The following is a 24,776-nucleotide window of genomic DNA, read 5'->3' on the forward strand; positions in this document are numbered from 1 at the left end:
AGGAACTAGAACAGTATTCAGTAGAGCACGTTGCCACCACCAATCTATTGTGTGCTTCTATTGTATGCTATTGTAAAGCTTGTGTTTATTTATTTCAATCCTTGTCCCTGGCAGCTGTATGGTTTATGTAAAGGACATCAGTATAAAGAAAGGAGAAGGACTGCTCTGAAGACAACATATAAAGAACACAGAATCTGTCATTTTTTTCAAATCATTTAGACATCATACAAGACATCATACTAACCACATTTTGCCCCAGTGACTTTTTGGTATAATAATTATGGTGCTATAAGTTAAGAACAGAGTTTTTGTATCATTTGTTCTGCTTTTTGGAAACCAAATTAATCCATATGTACCCATCATCCCGATTGAAACTAGATAAAGCTACAAGTTAAATACAAAGACAGTCAACTGAGCCACTAGTGATGCAGATGAAACTACCTGGCACTGATTCCAGTCCCTGAAAGCAAAGTCCCAGTGCCCAACTAGTTCTATACATAATGTCTGATAAGGAATTTTTTCATCTATAACCAAAATGAAATATACAGAGTTTACCACAAAATAATAGTATCCACTCCTTATTTCCCTGCAGACCTGAAACTGCTTCTTATCATTCTTAGCACAGATTAATTAATGCAATTAATGAAAAGATATCATACATAAGTCAAATGTAAGTAATATGAAAACAGATTAATGGCATTATAAAGCACACTAAACAACAGTTTTCTGCTGACACATTTGTGAATGAGAGAAAAATGTATGAATATACAAATACAGGCATCATATTCTGCTTGTAATTTATTGTGTATTTTTTATTTAAAACCACTTGTTTCCTCTGTGAACTCTGCCTTTTTTCTAAAGTGTTTTACTGTTCTCAAGGCATATTACTAAATGTGACTTCCATCCAGCTTCACACAAATGGAAAATAAAATACATAAAATGAATCTAAAAAATGTAGATAAAGTAAATGATCATAGGCATTTATCAGAGGTAACAGCTTTAATCATCATCTCAGCCACATTAGAAGCAGTCACTAGTGATTCTTATATTTTAATTGCTGTCCATGGAACACAGGAAACTGAAAAACTCTTTAATAGCTGGTTAGACTTAAATTTGACTACAATTTGACACAGCAAACATTAACACTGACAAAAATAAACTTCCTGCTTCACTCTCATTCATATAGTAAGGTTATGAATATATATTTTCATACATTTCTGATACTGTCAAATGACACTGAGTGGTGGGGAATTTAACTGGGTTGAATAGACGTGTCACACTTGTAATAAAAGATAATGATTAAACTCTGTCTTAAGTAGTAAATGTATTATTAGATTACAGCTTCATAGTGGTAGTGTGCATAAACTGCACTGTTAGACAATAAAACTGCTCTACTGTGGAGCCACACGATTTAACTATTTGGTTCCAAACACAGTAGTTTCTATTGAACATATGTCATAGCTAAGAGCCTGGATACAACTACAGAAGGTCACCTGCAGGAGCCACCCCCATGTCTGAGTGAGTACTGACTGAGTTACAGAGGCCAACAATGAAGTGTGAGAACACTATGAGGGTTATATTTTCAGTGAGTGAGCATGTTTCTTGCAAAGAGGTTTGTCTTTCTTTGAGAAGAAGGTCTGGCCCTCGAGCGTGGTGTTGCACACCTGTAAAAAGGGACACACACACACACACAAAGGATGTGAAATTAGTAAAAAAAAAACAAACATTGATGTCGGGAATATTTTAAAACTTACCATTGGGTTGGTAAAAATTAGATATCATAGCAATCAAATGACAAAAAGAAAACTATTGTGAACATTTTTACTGAATGCTATTTTTGAAAAATATATAATCCACAGATTATTAGTCAAACCTGAAACGTTGGGTGACAGTTAAGTCTAAATATTCACTTAAGTCTGACTTCAGTTTGTAATTTGGTCGTTGCCATCCTCGTTTTTGATCTATACTCTGTCCTGATTGTCAGAAAACTCATGATGTGTGGTCGAGTCTGTCAGCACACGGTAGCCACATGCTAATGCATACCCTGCATTTCCTCTAAATGGGTACAGATAAATCTGTCTGCTAACTCATTTAGAAAACATTTACACAGTTAATCAAGTGAGAAGCAAGACCATTTTCCAAGATGTTCCTATGCAATCTGACTTCTTACAACCAGTGGAGTCGCTGTCATTAGACAGACACAGGTTTGAGGCACTTCAATATTGCTTCCACTTTACAGACCTTGAGGCTCTGTCTCTCTGTGGAACTGACATTTTGGGTCTTTTTCATCTGTAGGCAGCATTTTCAAAGTCACATGGATAGAAATTTCTCACAGATGGAAATAGGATTATAAGTTAATGTGACAGGATTTACATGCTAGGCCTGTGATTGACTGAATTTACTGTTGTGTTGCCATGACTCTCACTTACAGCACAAACAAAGCAGGTGTCATGCCAGGTGTAGCCAAGGGCCTCCAGGAACTTGTCTCCAGCCTCAATGGGGAACTCACAGCCATGGCAGCCAGTCCCAAACAAACCGTAGAAGTCTATTTAGAGACATGGGAATGATAAACCAACGATGATTTACAGTTCTAATGACAAGGACCTTTCTATCCACAGATGTCAGCCCAATCAGCACATTGTCATTATCACTCACCTCGTTCACAGTATGGTTCCCCATCCTCCAAGTGGAAAGTGTTGTTTCTGATTGGCTGTTGGCAGCAAGCGCACAGAAAGCAGTACACATGCCATGTCTGTTTGAGCGCATTTATCACTTCCTAGGTGCAAAGACAGACATTGTGGTTAGTTGAAGACATCAAACAGTTTGTTTGGGGCACAAGTCATGTACGTGTGTGTGTGTGTGTGTGCGTCAGAGAGCCAATTTACCAGAGGGTGGACAGGCTACAGTGACTGCTCCAACAGTGATCCCATGTTACTTCATCTTATTGTGCACATTATTTGTCAACCATTAATTACTATTATCAATCCTTATTTGATCAATATAGATATATGTGTTGAAGATGTATCTGAGGTGCATACAGATCTTCATACAGGCTGACCTTCTCCCATGTCACACTTAAATATTTCCCTTTTCTTTGCACGGCCACATGACCCAGCTTAAAATACACATGCTGCTTTCTTTCTCACCCTTAAACTGTGAGAACAAGACAGGACAAGGGATCAATGGAAAGTTGGTGGGTCAAAGTAAAATGAAGGATTAGAAGCGAGGGAGTGAGAAATAAGGTTAATAAGAAGCCATAAGCTGGTTGAAGATGTGTGAGAAATAGAGGGTTGAAAGGGATTGAGGCTAAAGAGGCTAGAACGCGTAAGGGATGAATGTCAGAGCTGCTACAAGAGCAGCAATGCCAGCTTCCTGACACTCTGGGTTCGTGCTACATCTGCAACCTCTAGGCCTCTGAGCCTTATTCTCCTAACACCTGAACATTTACTGCATTCCTGAGTTTCAATGGTGCTCACTAGTGAAATATCCTACACCTACATCTTTTGGGATCTTTGGGCTTAGATGTACACTCTGCATTAGCACCACTAAAAATGACCCTGCAATGAATCTGGAATCACATCTACACATTTCACACAACTTTAATATTCAGTCTCAAATTATTAATAATATAACCAATTCAATTAATTATCAACCATAAATCATAATTCTATTCAGTTGTATTAAACTATGTTTTTTGAAAGACAATGTTTTGGTTACTGCAGACAGCTACTGGACAAGAATTGAGGTAAAAAAATGTAAATGGCTAAACTTCGATTGTAATGTTCAGTAAGAAATGGGATGTTAAATCATAAACACTACTTTCTCTATATCGACAGTATCTTCATTTCAGTTATTTATTTAATCATGTCCATATATCACTCCCTCCCGCACATCTTTTTATACATAATTGTCCACATCATAGCCCTAAATCCACATCTGGTTCAAAGTAGACAAAGAATTAAACTGAGAGCTTGTTAATCTTGTTGTTCTAAGCACAAAATTTAACAAAATATAGAAATTTAAGAAACACAAGAATTTGGTTGGTGTTGATGTTGAATGACTTAAAAGAGGAGAACTGCTGTTGGCTGCTGGAGTTCAATAAATCAATCAATCAATCAATCAATCAATAAATGCACACATTGTCAGGGCCAGCTGTACTGTAAGTGAATGGGACAAATGTAAAGAGTTCAGAAAGGGTTTACTCCATTATCTACCTAGTCGTCATCTTAATATTTTGCCTTTTAAGTTTGTACAGCATATACAGCTGGATGGCAATTACATGTGCTATCACCTCTGCACACACACACACACACACACACACACACACACACACACTCTCTCTACTGCTACATTTCACATAACACTAACTAACCCCAAGTATCTTAGCCCGGCAGCGGCTGCATGTTGGAGCGAAGAAGTCCTCATAGCAGTGTTCACAGTAGACACTTCCCTGTTCCTCTACAAAGCCTACATCTGCCAGGGAACAGCGGCAGTGGGCACAGTTGAATTCTTCCTTGTGCCAGGATTTACCCATTGCCACTAAAAACGGCCCTCTGAAAAGAAGAAAAAACAGAGATGACAGGATGAGTGGAAATTAACTTTAATTTCTTGACACTACTTGAATTACTTTTACTAACTCACAATAGAAAAACCCCATGAGACAGGTTGGAGCAAGTTAGTGTTTGTAAAAAAAAATTAATTAAACAAAAAATTGAACTAAATTCCATCGAATTTTGAAGTATTGAGTTTCTTTGAATAGTATCAGAAGCAGATATGCTGTGACAGTATTTAAGGTCTCTCTTGTAACCATGATCCTCTGCTTCTACTCAGATGACAGCCTGGGCCTGTCCACTTTGATGACTAAGCAAAGTGGGAAAACAGCAGAGACTAATTTACTCCACACAATGGCTGTGCTTATCTGAGTTTACTCTGATAGGGTATGTGATAGATAGGTTGGCAGTCACCAGCAGCTGAGAAATCCAACCCTTAGTGATATGTAAGGTAAGGTGACACAAGCTGGAAGATAATGCTGCTGTGAGGGCAGTCAGCCCGAGACCAAGTAGCCTGCTCCTGTGCTGATATTTGTGTTTAATTTTCAAACATGTTCTGTTGTTCAGATAAAAGCTTACACAATACATAAGACAGCTTGACTTTTACCAGCATATACAATCTGAATCTATGCTCAATCATGTACATCACAGTGACATCCCCATGTCAGCTTCTTCACTCTTAAACCAATAAATTATATTTCAACAGACAGGCTTGATGTGAAGATTTGGTGTTACCCTATGACGTGTTCAGCGCTCTGTGTGCAACATCGTCCTACAGGTGAAACGTAACTCCCCTTACCAACACCCATGTCAGATCGATCGCTGTAGTTCTATGCTTTCATATTTCAGATTTTCATATACAGATTATTTGCTCATGAGTTTCAAGTTAACTATTTCAAGTGCCTAACTGGGCCACTATATAATTTTTTATAGTTTTTTTTTTTTTTTTTTTGTGAATTCTGAAACAATGGTCATGATAGTCATTTTCAATTTATAACATCTTCATTTTGAGTCCTTTTAATGACTCAAATGCTCATTCTGTTAAGTTTAGTGTCCTTTTTTCTTCTATTGTTTTTTAACTAATGATGTCGCATCACATTTACGTCACCTGATGACCATGTTGCAGTGGGCACACATGGGTGTGCGAGTCCCAGCAGGGATGTGCTCTGCCATTTGGACCAGGGTGTCCTCATCTTTAGGGTGGGGCTGAGGTACAGGTCGGGCTGGGACTGGGCCCCTTGGGACACTGGCACTACCATTACCCTTCATGCCAAAAGAAGGCGTGATCAAACCAGTCTGCTGACTGTGACCTGAGAGATAAACCAGAGAGATAAACTGAATAAAAGAGGATAACATGGAAACTCAGAATACTGAGCACCAACAGCACCACAAAAGATGTGTACATCTGTGTTTTCTTTCAATGTGTGCAAGTTATTTGACCTCTAACCTCTTTGTGTATATACCCAGCGGGTCTCATGGCAATGCATGCAGCTGGCTGACTACTGTTGTCATAACCATGGACTCACCACATCAATCTTCAGCAATACACAGAATATTCTCTTCCACCTTCAACACATTCCTCTGGTGTATGTGCATGCATACACATGACCAAATGCATGCAGCCACACACACACACACACACACACACACACACACACACACACATACACACAGACCACCAAGTCATTCCCTCAGCTAAAACCCACACACCTGGCTAAACACGCCATTTGGCCTTTGATCTCCGCATTGTGGATGGATGGTGTTTTTGTACGTGTGCGGATGGTGTCGGTCAGGATACTTTTGGAGCTGGGATTTACCACTACATTTTGTGTTTTAGTAGGTCTGTTTGGGCAAGGAGCAGGGCTGGGTTTACATTAACACTGGAGCCAGTAGGGTAACCCTCATCATAAAATTAGATGGCCTCCGTTGAAATGTATGTCTGACAGCCCAGCATGGAGGTTAAACACCTTTATGACACATAAATTTGAATACTTTCTCACTGTAACATTGCTTGGCCAAAATCCACTGCACAAATGTGGCAGCAATTCATGACTTTTTTAAATTTTGCAGTCAATTTGATGTTTCAGTTGCAGCCATTAGATAAGGCTTTTATGGTGAAGATATAACTGTTGAAGGAAAAAGGGAACAAGTGAATGCTGCAGACGATGACATTTTTGTGTATCTGCTTTTGCATTTTAACACTGAGGACATTACTTTACAATGCTTGTTGGGAACAAGCTGATGCTGAAGGCCTAGTTTTGTTTTTTTCTTTTTTTTTTTTCTTTTTTTTTTACTGTGGTTAAGATTTAAAATGGGTCTGTGGCTTACATGCCACTGTGGCACCGTAAGCTGAGCAGTATATTTTCATGATCCTGGGGGTCCAGCTAAGTAGCCACATTTTATGATTTTTGTGGAGCAGCACTTGCATCAGGGAGTCAAATTGAGTACTGAGCAGCCTTGTCTTAAAGTCTGGATGGATTAGATTCTGAAATGTAGGTTTGTTATATTCAAATAGAAATCACAAATATATCACAATGTAATCCTTTGAAGTATGTTCATGATAAATAGAAATAATACACCAAATTAGCAAGACCACGAAAGTACTAACTGGATATAGGGTAACAACATTATACTACAACTCTGTAGTTTGCCTGTAAACCATTATTCATAACTAGCGACAGGTCCCTTCAGTCAATATTATCTTTCTGACAGAATAGGACTGCTGCACCTATGACAGCGCCTACTTCCTTGCTTAATGGGCTTCCACAGAGGAAAAAGACAAGAAGAGAAAAAGAAAGTCTGCAATGACCTATTTCACAACACATGTCGCGCCTCAACCATGGAAAATAAGCCTTTTTCCCCTTGCTAACTGGCTGCAACAACATTCAATCCAAGAGCAGTAAATCAGTTTCACAGCGTGCCAAGATTGGGAACCAAACATTTTTTGTTTGAGAAGAAATAATAATAATATATTAATCAATCAAAAACATACTTAAAAGAAGATTTGGTTCAATTCCTTAAGGAGCTTATTTTTAGCATTCTATTTGGGGGAGTCAGATTTTGGGTATGCATGTCTTACCTGTCACTTATGCTAAGAAAACAGCTTGGGCACCTTAGTCTAATTGTACTCTGGTAGTTAATTCAGTGAAAAAGTGCCATTAATTGCCTACAGTAAAAACAACTCACACACAGTCATACAGATATATCTTTGTTGGATTTGGCAGTAAACCCAATGTGCTATTTCACAGACTTCATTAATAAAAAATACACGTTAGTCACTGAAACCTAGATTACATCAATACACTGCATTCTTTATTATGCATTCACAATGGTAGACATGCTATCTGAGTATCTGAGTATGGTGGTAGGATAAATGCCAATTGCTCCAAAGTTTTGTTATATGTATAAAACACTTGGGGATATTAAAAAGCAGTGCTCATTGTAAACGTATGTGTGCGAAACCCTTTAGGATATGTTGCTATTACAGGGAGCTAGCAGAAGACAGTTTACCGTAGGTTGCAGCAGGTCCTTTGATCATGGTTTTGACAACTGCAGACTCGTGGCTGTTGAGTTTGGGTTCTTCACTCTCCTCACTGCACAGAGATACCATGGAGAAACAAAATGAAATGGAAATCACTCCATATATTTTGTAATTGAAATTGTAATTAAAAAGTGTACACCAGAGCCCATAGCCACTGCACATCAATGGTTACATAAACTCCATCTGCACTGTTTGCTGTCAATTACAAATGATTTAAATGTTTCTCATTCATAGTAATAGAATGTACAGGAGAAGATGAATTGCAATTTATAAAAAAACAATTTGCATAAAGTTAAGAAAAAGAAAAAAACAGCAAAAAATGCTCGCAGTCTTATTTTACAAGTTCCTGCCAAAACAGAGACCAACATACTCCAGACCACCTACCTGCTGACAGAGCTGAGAAAAATATGGTACTAGCCAAAATACAGAGTGCAGCTACAGTCTAAACAATACAGTACTGAACGCCATGGCGTGCTTCCGACTTGTGAGTCCAGTATTCACTAAATGTTGCCCATGTGTCACATTCATGGCAGAACAGAGTCCAGGCCACTGGCCTGATGATGGATAGGACATGAGTCTGTTTGCACGGCAGCACCTGATGCCAGAATATCAATTCAAATGATTGAGTATAGTCCTGGTGTGAAATACAGCATGGTCTAATGAACATTAGTGCCTATTCCGACACTGTAGACAAATGCCAGACAACCTGTAGCACTGATAAAAGGGAGAGAAAGTTGTTGTGGTAAAGTACAAGTTCAGCCACATGTTATACAGTATGCAGTTGTCACCTCCTTTCTTCATATTTTAAATGTACACTCTGAAAGCAAAGCATAAGGGTTTGGACAATTCACTGAGTTTATGAAGGGACAGAATGGATGTCCATACACCACCGTCAATCCTTTCGTGCATGACACAAGGACATAAAAGTAAATAAACATTTGGGTCAACGATAGCAGTTTTAAGAGACTCTGAGGGAAATTTTATGGGATTCGGATCAAAAGTTGTCAGAACACACATTCAAATCCTGATTTAAAGAAAATGACTGCATATGGGAGCAGTGGTTGTCCCTAATCTGCCCATATTTAAACAATGCTGTGGCGTAGGGTGATGTATTTTGTCTGTAAAGAAATGTAAACATGCAGCATAATATCTGTGGCATTGTTTTGATTGCTTGTCCAAGGTCTGATTGCCTGTCCAAGAGCTAGGGAAGCACATTTTTCTGAGAGCAGCACACTCTTTTTCAGGGTCAAACATTCTCTCTTGGGTCAACACGTCCTCTTGTAGAGTACATCAGAGTAAAATATTTCCTTGTAATGCAAAATTGTCTCAACCAGTAAAAAATTGTTTTTGATAGAGCAACGGCCTGATTATAATAATGTGTATTTTGTTTAAACCTGTGAGCGATTATATGCTAATTATAACTGGGTAATAAACATTTTAAATCATGAGCTAATCATACTGATGATATGTAAGTCAATTGAGGCTAAATGTACAGCACATACTTATAGATGTTGTGTTTCCCCATAGGAATGAAGTGACTAAAATATTCAATGCTTCCGGGTTTGTTTTGAAAACAAGGACAGGCTCACCCAGTTATCAGGGTGGAAAGGAGGAAAATGTCTGCCGTTCAATCAAATGCAGCTAAAGGGCCTCAAACTCTCCACTGCCTTTTAAAATGATGCAAATGAATAACCTCTCTATGAGTAATATAGAGTGCATGTGTGTTTGTGTTCATCAATGCCAGCTGAGGAGCTTGGGTGGGCCAACAAACTCTCCCCAGACGTATTACACCCACAATGCATAGTTGCTGTTGATGATCCAACAGTTGGATCACTGCTGTTTTCTCCTTTTGGCTGGCCGTTAGAGGACTCATGGGAGACAAATGTTATGGCAACTGCAGTCATAGTTACGTTAAGTTGTGCTTGTGAGTGTGAGTGAGAAAGAGAGAGGAACCGACAGAGAGATATAGACGTAAATAGGCAGATAGAGACAGAGAAAGATACAGGAAGAATGTCACACTTGTGCGTGCTGGATTCACTTGACTCGGTGCCCTGTGTTACAGCTGCCCCCCAGCCTCTGCTGTGACATTCTTTGAGCATACAATTCAATTGAACATGTGGATCATGGATAATATGAAATGGCCCCAACAGAACAGGGGGTTTGCTGTGTTTGCCACCCAAGACCACCTCTAAAACAATTGAGTCAAACTTCCTGAATAAGTGCATAATTGTAGCTCTGTGACTACAACTCGCAAGGAAGTGAAAAAAGGAGAGAGTTCAAATTTACCTAAAGACACAGACTTCGTTATTGGGGAAAGAGAAGAAAGGCTCTCTCTCTCCAGTCACACACTGATGCCAAGACACCCTTTGGTGTGAAAGGAAAGACATCACGTAATGAGTAATAAGGTTTAGAAACCATCCAATAACACAAACATAGAAAGGTGGTTAGATGTGTTAAAATTGAATCTTCACCCTTGTAAAAGATATAAATAAATGAATGTGTATGACAAGCCTTGTGATGAATGGACTGTTGTATTGTCAGACTGTAGAGCATCTCTCTTCATTTGTTTATCAGATGATCATTTTGTACTTCATGTGACAGATGTAGGTAGTGGATGATGAAAACTAACTTCCTGCTGATAGTTTGCAGGTGAACTTAATTTATTGTATTTTAATTTTTCCAAATTGCTTGTAAATTTGTGAATGTAAGTGACACGATTCTCCAAATATCGGATTAAAGTGAGGGTAAGGACTTCATAGAGCAATAATGAAATCAAAGCCCAACTAAATCCATTGATTTATTTTAATGAGCAATGAATCTAATCAAGCAGAAAGCATTGAATAAAACGGGAGGGACTTCATCTTCATCATACTTTTGGGTTATGAAACAGACTAACGGCTATAGCGCCATCTATTTAAATTATCTTTGAGAACAAGCTAAGGGGATTTATTCAGATTAACTGCTGTAACTGGTTAACAACAGGTGACAAATAGAGCAGAAAAATAAGACGCCCCTCAGTCCTTAGAGGCAATTACAATGCGGCACGTTAATATTCTCCTCCAATCAGGCCAATTATACAGGAACTTAATTGTCTTCTGCAAGACCGTGATTGGTTGATTAATGGTGATTCCCACTGTTTTGATTCAATAGGAGCCAGTTACGAGTGCTGACCATCTGCATATACTGGGCCACGACTAAACCTTGTTAACTGAAGGGATAATTAAAGGGAGAGAGGAATACATTTATTTTCCTATTTATCAGTCTTTCCCTACCATTCTGTATTTATATTCTTTGCTTCTTTATTTTAGTATAGCCTTGAATTTCATACTTATGTGCTGCATCACAACACAGTCAGTGGCCTTGTTTTGCATCGCTGCTGTTGTTTGTCTTATCTATTTCACAGCCTATTTTCAGCACTGTGCACTGCCTGATAATGAGACTTGTTTGCTGGTATTGAGTGAGAATGAGGAAAAATCTGAAAATGTCTGTCCCCCAACTGTTTACACATGTAGAGTAGCCCCCTGTGTAATGTACTTCCAACTAGAACTTGTGCTATGTGTCTCATAACTCTGTTGGTTTTGCTTGAACATAGAACAAATGGTCCATTAACATAGCTGACTGCTGCCCAGCAGCTTTCTCCACCACACAACAGATGGTCTATAATTTAGCACAGTGATATTTTTTGGATCAAAATCAATCATCACATCGTATACCATCCATGCATGTGCCTTCACTCACATGAAATGACAAGGACACCCATCCAGGCAGACCCCCACTCAATCTGTGTCTCACATGCGCACACAACCTTTCCATACTTTGTGCTTGAAATGTATGAAGTTGTGTCCACCAGCCACTGACTGATCTCTGTGTGATACTGCCAAGCTGTTTCAGTAACCACAGAATGTCATAGTTAGGATGAGATGTTATGTCAAGAGACATATGGGCTGTGTCTTTTGGTCCAGGCATGGTCGAAACAAATTTGACTTTTCAAATGCTATGAATGGCATGTTAAGTTGACACAAGACCTTTGTTTACACTGTGAATTAAAAAGGATTTACTTATATTAACTGTACTAGTGAAACACTAACCCTAACACATCACTATGATTCACTAAGAATGGCATATACAGTAAAAGCGCACAATGTAGTATAATTATTCATAACAATGGTAACATAACTCTTTTCTGGATCCAGTGATGGACAAAACTCTCTTTCATAATAAATAAATACATAAAAATAATATTCCAAGATCAAACTGATTTTAACTTGTGCAAACTATTTTGAAATAATCAAGACCATTTTCAGGAGAGCAATTCTTTGTAGGCCTGCCTGTTCTACAGTCTACCTCTTGTTCCTGGACAGGTGCAGTTCACTGATGATATGAGGCTTTTTCTTTTTCTTCAAGCATAGTGTTGGAGTTTATGTGACTGGAGTGATAAGCAGGGAGACATCGTCCCCTCAGCAGGCCTATGATTGCTCTGATGAGTTGTTCTGACCAGAAAAGGGGGTGGATTATAGAACCAGGAGGAGCAAAAAGGAAAAGAGAATTTCAGACATAATCAATTGAAAGCAGAAAGAAAAGGGTTGGAGCAACCTAAAATGTGGGTTAGACAGCGTGAACTACTTGCCTTGCCTGCACTGGACTACGGCAGTCAGTGCATGTCTGTAGTGGGCGCTTTTTGGGGGCACTGGGCGTAAGGGGGCAGCCCTGGGTAAGAAGGCCAGGGGACTTGACAGGCGCTCCCTCTCGTTTATTATCTCGTAGATTTTTGCTATTTTGACACATCCCAAACAAGTTATTTTTCTGTAGTATGTGTTCAAACCCTTTTCACTTGCACTTATCTTACATCAATGATTGAATATATAAACAAGTTAAGACAGCCAAAATAGTGCAAGGCAAATATTAGAACCAGACAAGGTTAAAGGTTAATGTATGTCTGGACTGTTACGGGCTATTTCCATTCTTTCTAGTATTCACCTGGAGCCTTTTGGTCAAATTCGTTTCAGCCAATCAAACAATCATCTCACTCCATGAGCTGACCATAAACATTGAATACTACCACTACAAAAATTTCCACTGGGTGTGGGACTTCACATCCAAGTTGAAATACAACTAGCCACTGTGATATTAATCCACAATCTCCCCTCAAATCTCCTGAATGGACCTGTTGTTCAGATATCTTACCACTTGGCCAAAGGGACCTGCTAAATGTAGTTTCTTTTGGTGCTCCCTTTGGATGGGAAAAGAGTCTAAAGTGTTTAATTAAAAGAGTGGAACTTAGTTAACTTGGCTTTATTGATAACCTGAAGTATACACAACAACAACAACAACAACAACAAAAACTAAAGTTGACTAAATTATCTATTTCCGGTAAAAATTCCTTTTATATTTCGGTCTACATTCACCACAGGATATGAAGGTCCCATTTCTCATCTTGAGGCCTCGTTTGACAAGTTAAAAGAATAAAAGAATTTTTTCAATTCCGTTTTTGTTTTACATAATAAAACAACACTAAATATATCTTATCAAAATGGCCCAAAACTTTAGCCCAGGCTGACAGTCTACTCTTGCTAAAATTGGGATATTTCTGAGTGGCTCTAAATCAGACTGTTATTATTGTTACCCACAAAATGACGCCCAGATAAAGTAGCAGCAGACAACACACATGCTAAAAAAACAAAACAAACATTTCAATAAAAAAAATGCTGCAAACAAAGTTATGTTCTTCAATTATTAATATTGACAGTGCAGACTGAACTGATTTGAAAATCCCTTGAGCCTCGTACCTGACTGGTTTTGGTGGAGTAGAGTACATGGTGACAAGCTTATAGATGAGATAAATTGCTTTTGTCTTGGACTGGGGAGCTGAGAAAACGAGACAAGAAAACTGGAGTGGAAGGCGGTTGAAGGAAGACAAGTAAACGATCGGTCAGTTGTTTCCTTCATGTGCATTGAATATTGAAAATGGCTTGCAGCACCTGTGTTGAGGCGAGCAGTGAGACAGAGTTTGCACTTCCCTCAGAGACTCAGTAGCAGGAATACATAATTCATGGTTGTCATCAAGGCCAGTTAAACAGTTCATGGAATCAGACTTCTCCGAATCTTTGCTGCCATCTAGTGGCGAGATCGTGGAATTGCTATAGAATACGAAGAAATGAATATCGCCTTTCTTTTTTTGGTGAAGCCTTCCCCCATTATCGAAACTATAATGATTTAAATGGAATACTGAAAACTGTGAGAACTAATCCAAAAGACAATTTACCTTTCAACAGTGAGCAGTGTGCATCTAAGGTTGATTGTCTATGGACAGGGTCTGGAATCAAAGACACTTCCAGTGCTTGATTTTGAGCTGGTGCAGAATTGCACCCACATGAGGGATATACTCTTACTGTTTTGGCAGGTAATATACTAATAACTGGCAAATAGGAAGCTTGAGTATGGCTACAAACAGGACATGGCCCAATAAAGGAATGGGGCATGTTAGCAGACAAAAAGTCAGCATCAGGAGAAGTCTCTTTTCACTTATGAGCATCTGAGGAGGAATAAGTATGGACATGATGCCATTTCATTTGGAGTTGAACCATTGTATGTCAAAGGTACCAGCCTTGGAGCTAGTGGATAGTTCAAGTCAGTCAGTAGGTTATTATTGTTTGACAGAACGCGTCAGCAGTATTTGAATACAATAGCGGGAAGGCGATTAGACCGTGGACGATATGGTTCCTGGGATTTGGGCTGTGGGGTTCCTGGGGGCTGTCTCTCTCTGACAAGTGTTGATTGGCTAACGAGCTTACTGCCTGTGGCTGTAGTTGTTCAATGCGAAAAGATGTAGTCATAGCCTCTGCATCATTCAAGCCTTTGCAGGTTGTGTGGGAAACAACTGCCTGGTAATCAGACTCAGGATTCCTGTCACCGGCAGACATCAGATAATGGAAAATAATGTTATCGTGCTCACAATGTTTAGTGTTTTTTGAGTTTGTTTTTGTGTTTTGTTTTTTTAATGTAAGCTTCCCTTTGTTCCGTCACAGTCACACAGAGTGTGAAAAATATTAGAAAATTCTCTTTATTTTGTGAGATGAGTGTGATAACTTGCTAAAAAGGCGTGTTATGTTAAACTTCACAGCTTACAACTGGAGTCTGTAATATTTAAATTATTTGCTCATCATTTTCTACACCACAAAACAGAAAGGGTCAGGGTTAGTTTCTGTGATTCAATGGAAGGGCCTCATGTGACTGTTGATTCAAAGCAGCAGGTGAAGAGGTGAAAAAAGTGGCAGAGGCTGAAATGATGATTTATACCTGACCTTTCCAATGTCTTTCTCAGAGTCAATGATACAACTGGAAGAAGATTGAAGGGGCTACAGAAGCAGGAGAAAGGAGGAAGAAAAAGAAAAGGACACCAGAAAGAAAGAAAAGGAAACAAAACTCAATCACTTTATTCACTACAGTATAGAATACTTCTTTCCAAACTCAAAAAAATAAAATTAAATAAAATAAATATAAGCCACGATTTCCAGTTGTGTTCAGCAACTGCAGTGGTGTTAGACTCAACAAAAGAGGCGAAATCTGCAGGAAGTAAACATGGAGATGAAATTAATGTAAAAGCACTGGAGAGTAAGGGCTTAAAATGGAGCAGTCACTCTGCACACCGTCAAAGCTCAACAACCTGCTTACCCAAAGAGTCCACCTTACCCACATTTCTGTAATCATATCAGTCTAGACTGTTAAACGCTGGCACCATTACATTATAAGTCAATGGTTTATATAGCGTACATATATGCATAGTCACTTTTACACACATATCACAAGTATGACAGATGTAAAGAAGCCATGAAAGCTTTTAAATAAGTGTCTTCCATTGTATATGTTTATTCAACTGTCCAATTTACGAAGAGAAACATACATGACTATCTGTGTAATTCACTCCAAACTGCTCACCCTTATTCAAGTCTATACTACAGTTGTGCTGAGGACAATGAGGGAAAACACCAGCCTATTTATGAAGCACATTTGTTGAGAGTTTGTTCAGACAGATTCATTAGAGCCCTCATGATTTCACATCTTTATTTGGAACCTTTTTATCTTTTGTCTCCCATCACTACCACGATTTGCTGTTTAATAGTGGAGATAGTATCTCATCAGGCAAAATAGTGACGATACAAAAAAATAGCATCGAAATGGACAAACATCAAAACTCCAAATTTCTGTATAATGAGGTGATAGCAGAAACACACTGAGTGTGTCTGTAGGCATATATAAACCTTTGGGGTTGGAATCAGGAATGGGCCCTGAAAGTAGGCAACACTTAAATAAAGGTCTGAGGCCAATTCAGTGCAGGCACATCAAATAATAGTGACTAACAACTTCATGCACACAGAAACACAGACATACAAAGACACACACACAGACACAGACTCTACAGTTCTTTTCCAAGCTCCAATTGCACATTTTTTCCTTTTATTTCCTATATTCCCATGAGTCCATAAACTTGTATCCCACCAACAGGCCAACATGTGGATCACAACATTCAGCAGTCAAACTGATCTCCTGTAAACATCCACAGTAGACACACAGAGTCTACTGGACATTAAGGGTACGAGCAGAGACTCCATGGTGCCAATCTCTCAGCTCGTTGTACTTGGGGCCAATCACTAACCGAGTTGTGGGCTTGTTCACTCTGCCATCCCGGTAAGGAGAGTAAGGGGAAAGAGAAAGAATTGGAAGTAAAAACACACAAAAAGAGAGAGAAAAGAAAGATTTAGGAAACATTGTTTCCCTGCGATGTGTGATGAGACACACTGTAAGCCAAGGCACAAGAAACGCTGATAAAGAAGCAACACAACATACCCAAAACACATTTACATATTCTTCATTTTGTCAAAATGCTGCCCATGAATCATGGTTCTGAATTATTTCAACCACAAGGCCACACACCGACACCCACAGTTAGCAGAAACATCTGGATGTTAGCATGCGTAATCACGGACACAAGCAAAATGGTCACCCAATGGAACATCAAATTTAGAACACAAGCACGGCAAAGCCATGATTGTCAACATTGCATTCACAGCTTGAACAACATGCAGCACTGCACTGCTGTCACATCCACAACCAAACGATCACGGGTAGGCACAAATGGAAACACTTTCAGAGACTGCTGTGATGATATTTAAAATCAACTTTGACCATCTGAAAGGGGAATTTCATCAAAATTGCTTTCTGATCTTTTGGAGCTACTGAGATACAGTATTCTGCACAGTGGTCTGGTTTTTGTCTTAATGGATCAAATGTGATCCTTCCACTGCTGTCCAGACAACATAGCATCAATATGTTTGCCAGAGCTGTGCAGCAGCAATTTAGAGTTGATATACTCTTGCTGCATAGATGAATACTACACTGTTTATGTTATATGCACTCAGCTGAGCCGGTTAAATGAAAGAATGTTATGGACTGAGAAAATGAAGTTTTCTGGAATATTTTTTGTTATTCTAATAATACCATTAGCCACAGAAAATAAAAGCGAGTAGACTTATTGAAACTTCAATCTACAATAAGTCAACATTTTGCTTGTCATGCACTTACTTTGTCTTCTTAGCTTTGTCAGCTTCCTCATCTGGTGCTACAAGAGAAAGACAGAAATATTACGGAGTGCACTCTAAAGTATTACAAGGCCTATGTTTTCAATAAATGTGGTTTGTTTAATTTAGAAATACATGATATGTTAAATAGTTAATATCATGAATAAACTATGTTGCCCTATCTTTGGAGGATCCCCTGCACTGAGGCATGCAAGCAGTAACTCAGGGGTAGTCCATGTAGTCAGTCGGCAAAGACAGTGAGTACATGAACTCCACTCAGCCAGTTATGTACCATTCTCAGTGCCAGTGATCTGGGCCAGAATCTTGAACGATCTGGACTGGGTAGTGCCGGTGCGCGGGCGCCAGTCCTCTGTGTCCTCCATTATGCGCTTCCTGCTGGCATCAGCGTGAGTGGGCACATGGTAAAAATGGATATCTGTATCCACAATGTGTTTCCTAGGAGCTCTGGGGGGACAGGGTAAAACAGGATGGATGCCATCAAAAAAATTATCATTTCAATTTTATATCGGCCAAGAGGTGTTATAAGATTTTGCAGTTAAAGAAGTGCTGTAAGTAGGTCATGAGTACCTCTATCTACTACTGCCATGTCTATCATTACTGTCATTAAGTTATAATATTCAGTTTTCTTTTCTGGAAGTTTAAGTTTAGGCGGAGCACATGCACTCACATTATTATTTATGCAGTCAGAGGAATTTAATGAACCTATTAGATGATTGCAAGTTATATGAGATGGCAAGATGGCATACAACTAAAATAATAAATCAGAAAATGTGCTTATTTGACATAAACTTCCCACCACACTTAATGGGATGTTGAATAAATTTGATTGAGATCCATGCCATTGTGATACCTTGGTGGCTGGGGTTTTCTTGAAAACCAATGACAGAGAAAATCAGGAGACGGAGGACGAGGGGAGACAGAACAAAAGCCGACAAAATAAAGGTGGGGGGAAATAAAACAGAAACACTCATAAGAATAGTAAGCAGAATTATGTTGAAAAACTTACTTCACAACATTTTGCGGTCCACTAAAGCCAGGACAAGGACAGAAGACAGAGAAGACATTGAAAAGTGAAAAAGTGATTAACTTGTTGAGAATTTGTTCAAACTAATTAAGGATTAAAAATAAGCAGAAAATTTGTGAAGCAAAACAAAATTAACTCATGAACCACAGCGGAAAGTGCATGCAGAATGCATAGCTAAAATATCCATGCAGGCATCAGACTTGGTTCTGTTCTCCACCACAAGGGGGGGTGTTTGCTCATCAGTAGCACTACACAGACGGTGTCATTCATCATTTTCCATTTTTGGATCACATTTAGGTTTTTTTTTTTTTGTTTGTTTGTTTGGGTTTTTTTTATCCAAATGGTGCTCATAAGAAACGCACTTACGTTTTGTTAAGTGTGCAACACAGTTATAATCCAACATCTCTGGTTTGTTTTATTTGTGTTTGTGTTACACAAATTCATAAAGAGTAATCTCCACCACAATCTTTTTTGGGCAAAGGTGCTGACAGGTCCATAGTTAATTGGCTGTCAATAAATCAGTTTGGGTACAAAATACACACAACCACAAACACACACGTGAAGTGAAGACGTTTTTGGCTCTGTTAATAAATCCTATAAATAGACACCCACCTACACATTTACCTTGGACATTGAATGGAATGATTTATGAGAGTCCCTCAACACATTCTTGACACAGCAGCAGTTATGATGGTGTGGGAGTGTTGACAGCTCTATGTGAGTCTGGTCACACATTTAGTTACAGTGCTGTTACTTACTGAAAACATCCGACAATTTGGCCTGCGTGAGTGTGAGGGTGTACATGCCACTATATCAATATCAGTGTTTGTGACTTATAACTGAAGTAAAAATACTGCCACTACAGCACATTGCATAAACTTACATGTTTTGAGTCATGCAATTTAACTGAATGTGTGTTCCAATTAAGTTTATTACCTTTTGTGATCTGCCAAAATATGAAACATATTTTGCCAGTGAAGCAATAAGCAAATGCATGCAAATGTTATGACAGTGTTCACACAAAGAAATAGAGGACAAATAAAAAGGAGGACAGGCAGAATTTGACGTGTCAGAGACTAACTTTGTAACTGTAGGAGGTGCCGCAGTCTGGAAAGCAGAAAAAACAGGTTGGTTTGAAAGAAAGATAGAAACAGACAACACACATCCCGATTTTGGCCATTTCAATGAAAAATCCCCTCTGAAACGAACCACACAGCACACTAATAGCATGCAAACAGGCAGGCAAGACACAAGGATGACTAGCTGCTGTTTCATTGATTCAGTCTGTGTGCATGTCACCAACAGAACCTTGAAGAAAAAAAAAAACAAAAAAAACCTGTTGCATATGATGCCCTTACAACATCATATCAGTAACTACCATGGGTACAGAACATTTTTCACTGTTACATTGCAGCCATTTGCTTAAATCAAGTACATTTTTTTCCTCATTAATGTACACATAGCACTCCATTTTGACAGAAAAACACAGAAATGTAGACATTTTTGTAAATTTATTAAAGAAGAAAAACTGAAATATGACATGGCCATAAGTACATAGATATTTTATTGATCTCCAAGAGAAATTCACAGTATTCAGACACTTTGCTGTGTATTTAGCTCCATTTCTTCTGATCATCCTTGAGATGATTCTACACCTTCATTGGAGTCCAGCAATGTTTAATTAAATTGATTGGACTTGATTGGAAATGTACACACCTGTCTATATAAGACCTTACAGCGCATGTCAGAGCAAATCAGAATCGTGAGGTTAAATGAACTGACTGAAGAGCTCAGGCACAGATCTGGCCAAGGTTACAAGAATTTCTGCTGCACTTCAGGTTCCTAAGAGCACAGTGGCCTCCATAATCCTCAAATGGAAGATGTTTGGGATGGCCAGAGCTCTTCCTCAAGCTGGCTGTCCCGCCAAACTGAGCAATCAGGGGGAGAAGAGCCTTTTGTGAAAGAGGTCAAGAAGAACCCAAAGATTTGTTCTTTAATGAATGTCAAAAATGTCTACTTTTTTTGTCAATATGGGGTGCTGTGTGTACATTGAGGGGAAAATTAACTTAAATGATTTTAACAAATAGCTGCAACAAAGAGTGAAAATACGTTCTGTAACCACTGTATACACTGAACACCAATGGGACTGAGTCTGTATGTTTACTTCTACTGTGGAAGGAACTACTGCAACAGTTGGAATCATTTGGTCGGATGAGAAAAGCTCAACAAACCACTTAAAATATAAATGTTCAAGTGAAAAGAAGGCCAAGCATATCAATTCTAAATAAAGATCAAGCTCTAATAACGTGTCTTAATAAATGTCACTAGTGATACTTGGAGAAAGGCTATGTACCCTACTGAAATTCAGCTGGAGTGTGTGTGCGCAAGTGAATGACTGCATGGTGTAAGAGTATATTGTGCAGTCTCACAAAAAGGGCAACCATGGATCCTTTGGTCAATGTGTTCCACAGACAAATTAGTGAAAAGAGCGAAATGGAATTAAAGAATGAAGAAAAAAGTGAAGCTGAATGGCTTAATGAACGTTTGTTAGTCTGTGAAGAGCGACGGTGTATTTGTATATCTAGATGGATTGAAGCCTCAATCCTTTACCGACTGGTTTTGTAGAAGAGCAAAGGGAATACCACACAGCTTCAATTACAAATGCAGGCTAAATATACACAGCTTAGTCATAACATCATTGCATAGTTATACTCACTATGCCTCTGGAGAGGGAGGAGGTGGGGTTGTGAAGGAAAGCGAGAGCAAGGGGGGCAGGCAGCTTGAAAAGGTTAACATAGCTAATTCATAGATATTTAGAAAGAAAAGGTGGAGGGACTGACCCAAAGATGGAAAACATAACAGTAATTCACTCAATAGTTTTGCTTAACCCTAACCCTAACCCTGAGAGAGGTCTATTATGTCTTAGAAAAGCAAAGACATGTCTCCACAGAATATCAGGAGTGATTCAGGATAACATGAAAACAAAGAAACAGAACGAATGAGTACACTGAAGAGTGGAGTGCAGTTCAAAAGCTTAACCCAAAAGCCATTTCAGGTTGCTGTTATGTCAATGTTTTCAAACTGGTAGTTCAAATTATCTAACATGATAGAATAGAAAAATAACTAAAGGTGACTCCGGCCCCTTTTGTTTTAATAGCTACCAAACCAGCTGTATAGAGCCAAGTTGACACACTGTAATAATAGTAATAATAACACCTTTGGTACCTCCACCGGGGAATTTATGTTGTGTTTTCATGTCTGCTTGTTGGTTGACTTGTTTGATTGTTTATCTCCTAGCAGAATTATACAAAAAATATGAAGCTGATTTTCACCAAAGTTGGGAGAGGGATGTGACATATGTCGAGGAAAACACATTAAATTCACATTCCAATTTGAGGCAGGTCTGTGTTTTGTTTTGTTTGAATTATTCAGTTATTTTTGTTTGTTTTTTTTCCATTGACAAAGGAAGATGTGGATTCTGTTTGGATCTGAATGTAGATGCAATATGTGTCTTTGTAGAGGGTCATGATGGAGCCAATCCCAACCTATATTTCGAGCAAGCGCTGTATGAGTTTGTACTAGCAAAAAATAATATTGCAAAAGATCTGGTTGAGGACAAGGTGGAATCTACATTACACAGTTATACCATATATCATTAATGGTAAGTAACTCACTCCATGGCAGCAGAAGCATTTAGAAATGCTGTATTTTATTTAGTATAGCAATATAATATATCAATATAGCAATAGCTGTAGAGCTCAATGAGGTGAATACTGCTAACGTCATAATTTCAACTGGTAATAAAACCATGCAGCTGTATTGCATAAGGATTAAAGACAATCAATAAATGAAGCTCTACTTGACACTAAAAGTCATGTAGGATTGTTTGGCCTTGGTGGTGGTATTTGTTCCACTAAGTGCCGAATGCCAGTTGTTAAATACTTTCCTCATAACAAAACACCGACAGACATTTGAGTCAGAGTTAATGATCTGAAGAACTTTGAAAATCACTGCCAAGATTTCAGAATTTTGAGTTGTGCGTTAGGGAAGCCAGATGAGGGGACTGTGTGGAATAAACAAGTTTCAGGAAGCAACATAAACTTTGAAATAGGCTTGGCAAAACACTGTGTTTGCAAATCATTTCAGGAGGGTACTTTTATATAACCAAGTACTTGTTTATACATTTGTACAGATTTTAAAAGGCGACACTGGTGTCATAAATTTTATCATGTGTTTATCTCAATGGTGTAGCTACTGCAGGCATCAATACTTCAAAACACCCTATTGTTGTAAATTATGAAGTAAATGATGTAAATGGCCCTACATCTTATTTACAGCTGGAACAGAACCGAGAACAAGAAGGACTGACTCATTTGATTGGCTTGAGAGACCGCCACTCACCCATTAAATTGAAGTGGCAAGACACCACCCTGACTCTCCAATAGGCCCCGCCTCTGCCCCATGGCCACCTCACAGGCGTTCTCAGTGGAGTATAGGTTGATTGGTGTGTTATACACTGATGGCTGAGGTGGAACAAGGCCAGGGGAGGAGGAGGGAGAAGATGGGTAAGAGACAGGAGGAGGAGGTGGGCTGGTGTGGGAGGAGGCTCGAATGAAGGCAGAGGATGGGGATGGAATGAAAGTGGCCAATGGTGATTGTGAAGGAGGGTAATCGCTTCCTGATCCGCAGCCCTCGTGAGGTCTGGGGGCTTTATTGTAGGGGACTGAGGAAGGACAGGAGTGAGGGTGGGGATGGGATGGAGGAGGAGGATGGGTGAGAGCCACTGGTTTTATGATGTCTGATCTGTCGTCCTATCGCCATGAGAGAAGAGCATGCAGATACACAAAAAAATAATAATAATAAATCAAATCACATCAAACACTATACTGATGCTTCCCATGTTATGATTCAGATAGGTATTTCTGTCAAAATTATAGTCTGATTACAGTTTTCCTTTTGTATTTAATAAGTGCTAATACATTTAGTCCCTGAATTTCACTGGACAAGGATGCATCAGTATGGCTTTCATTTATATAAACCTAGGGCTGTCAGCATTAATGCGTTAATCATGCTCAATAAAAAAGCGGTGACTAACACGTTTTTGTTTTGTTTTTTTTAAATAACATGCTGCTATTCTGCACTCTTTCCATCTGGCTGTCAGAAACTTCCTGCTTCCTGAGGCTGCATAAGTCAACAAAACATCAAGGGGAAAAAAAAAAACCCTCCAAACTTTCCAAAGTAATTAGCAGCTTGTGTCAAGTGGAATTAAAGTATTTTATTTTTCAATTTAAGGTAAGCTATATTTCTGATGTTTCCTAACAAACTATTGCAATTCATTTGATTTTAAATAAATGTAAAAGAAGATTCGATAATTTTTTTTTTATTCATAATGAAGAGACATTGGCAAGAACTGCTTTACATAGTTAAGGCAAAAAAAACTAATTGTTGTGAAGTTTCGTCAATTTGTCAATCCTATATTTACTGAAAAAATATATAATTTGTGATTAGTAAAAAACAAATGTTAAGCATTTGGATCTGCCTCCTGTCATTTATCTGTTACTACAATACGCAGAGAAATATGAATCGTTCATATCTAGGAAGAGTGATCAATCCTGATTAATTCACAGCTACCTTGTGATTAACCAGATTTAAAACATTTTAAATTTGACAGATTCTATAAAAACATCTATTAATGGCAAGAAAAAAAATCCAACAAGAAATTGAGACAAAGGGGATTTTCATGCAAAGATCAAGTGTGTATGGTGCCGTTTCAGAAGGGTGTAGTAACTAAAGAACAGTATTGAAGGACTTGAATGTACCCCAGGTGAATAACATCTGTTTGTATTAAGCACTTTGGCCATGATACTTAAGAAATTTTGTTAATTTGACACCAAATTCTCTTGATCATCTTTGCACCTCCTTCCACCTCCGGGCTTGGTGTTTGCGTTGATATACATTATCAGCTCTGACCTTACATGGACAGGTATGCATGCTTCCAAATCATCTCCCATTACTCCCCACAGGTGGAATCAGTGAAGAAACATCCCAGCGATCAAGAGAAATGG

At 38.7% G+C, this 24,776-nt stretch overlaps 1 protein-coding gene across 6 annotated transcripts in view; it reads right to left on the reverse strand.

Moving 5' to 3' along the window:
* Nucleotides 1–462: 462 nt before the first annotated feature.
* The window catches only part of pdlim5a (PDZ and LIM domain 5a), a 56,355-nt gene continuing 32,041 nt past the window's right edge, over nt 463–24,776 (reverse strand). For 2 of the 6 annotated variants that reach the window (XM_029510227.1, XM_029510228.1), the window contains exons 6-14: nt 23,113–23,522; nt 17,959–18,131; nt 17,671–17,707; nt 8,061–8,143; nt 5,659–5,860; nt 4,373–4,553; nt 2,656–2,776; nt 2,430–2,545; nt 463–1,664 (exon numbers count right to left, since the gene is read on the reverse strand). In XM_029510227.1, the coding sequence (XP_029366087.1) occupies nt 1,575–1,664; nt 2,430–2,545; nt 2,656–2,776; nt 4,373–4,553; nt 5,659–5,860; nt 8,061–8,143; nt 17,671–17,707; nt 17,959–18,131; nt 23,113–23,522 (1,413 nt within the window). In that variant the 3' untranslated portion in view covers nt 463–1,574. Of the gene's footprint in view, nt 1,665–2,429; nt 2,546–2,655; nt 2,777–4,372; nt 4,554–5,658; nt 5,861–8,060; nt 8,144–17,670; nt 17,708–17,958; nt 18,132–18,537; nt 18,565–18,693; nt 18,715–19,792; nt 19,819–23,112; nt 23,523–24,776 lie in introns of all 6 variants that reach the window. The other 4 variants (XM_029510230.1, XM_029510231.1, XM_029510232.1 and 1 more) reach the window with 4 other exon arrangements.

The sequence above is a fragment of the Echeneis naucrates genome, chromosome 9, assembly GCF_900963305.1.
Source record: "Echeneis naucrates chromosome 9, fEcheNa1.1, whole genome shotgun sequence".
NCBI classification, from domain to species: Eukaryota; Metazoa; Chordata; class Actinopteri; order Carangiformes; family Echeneidae; genus Echeneis; species Echeneis naucrates.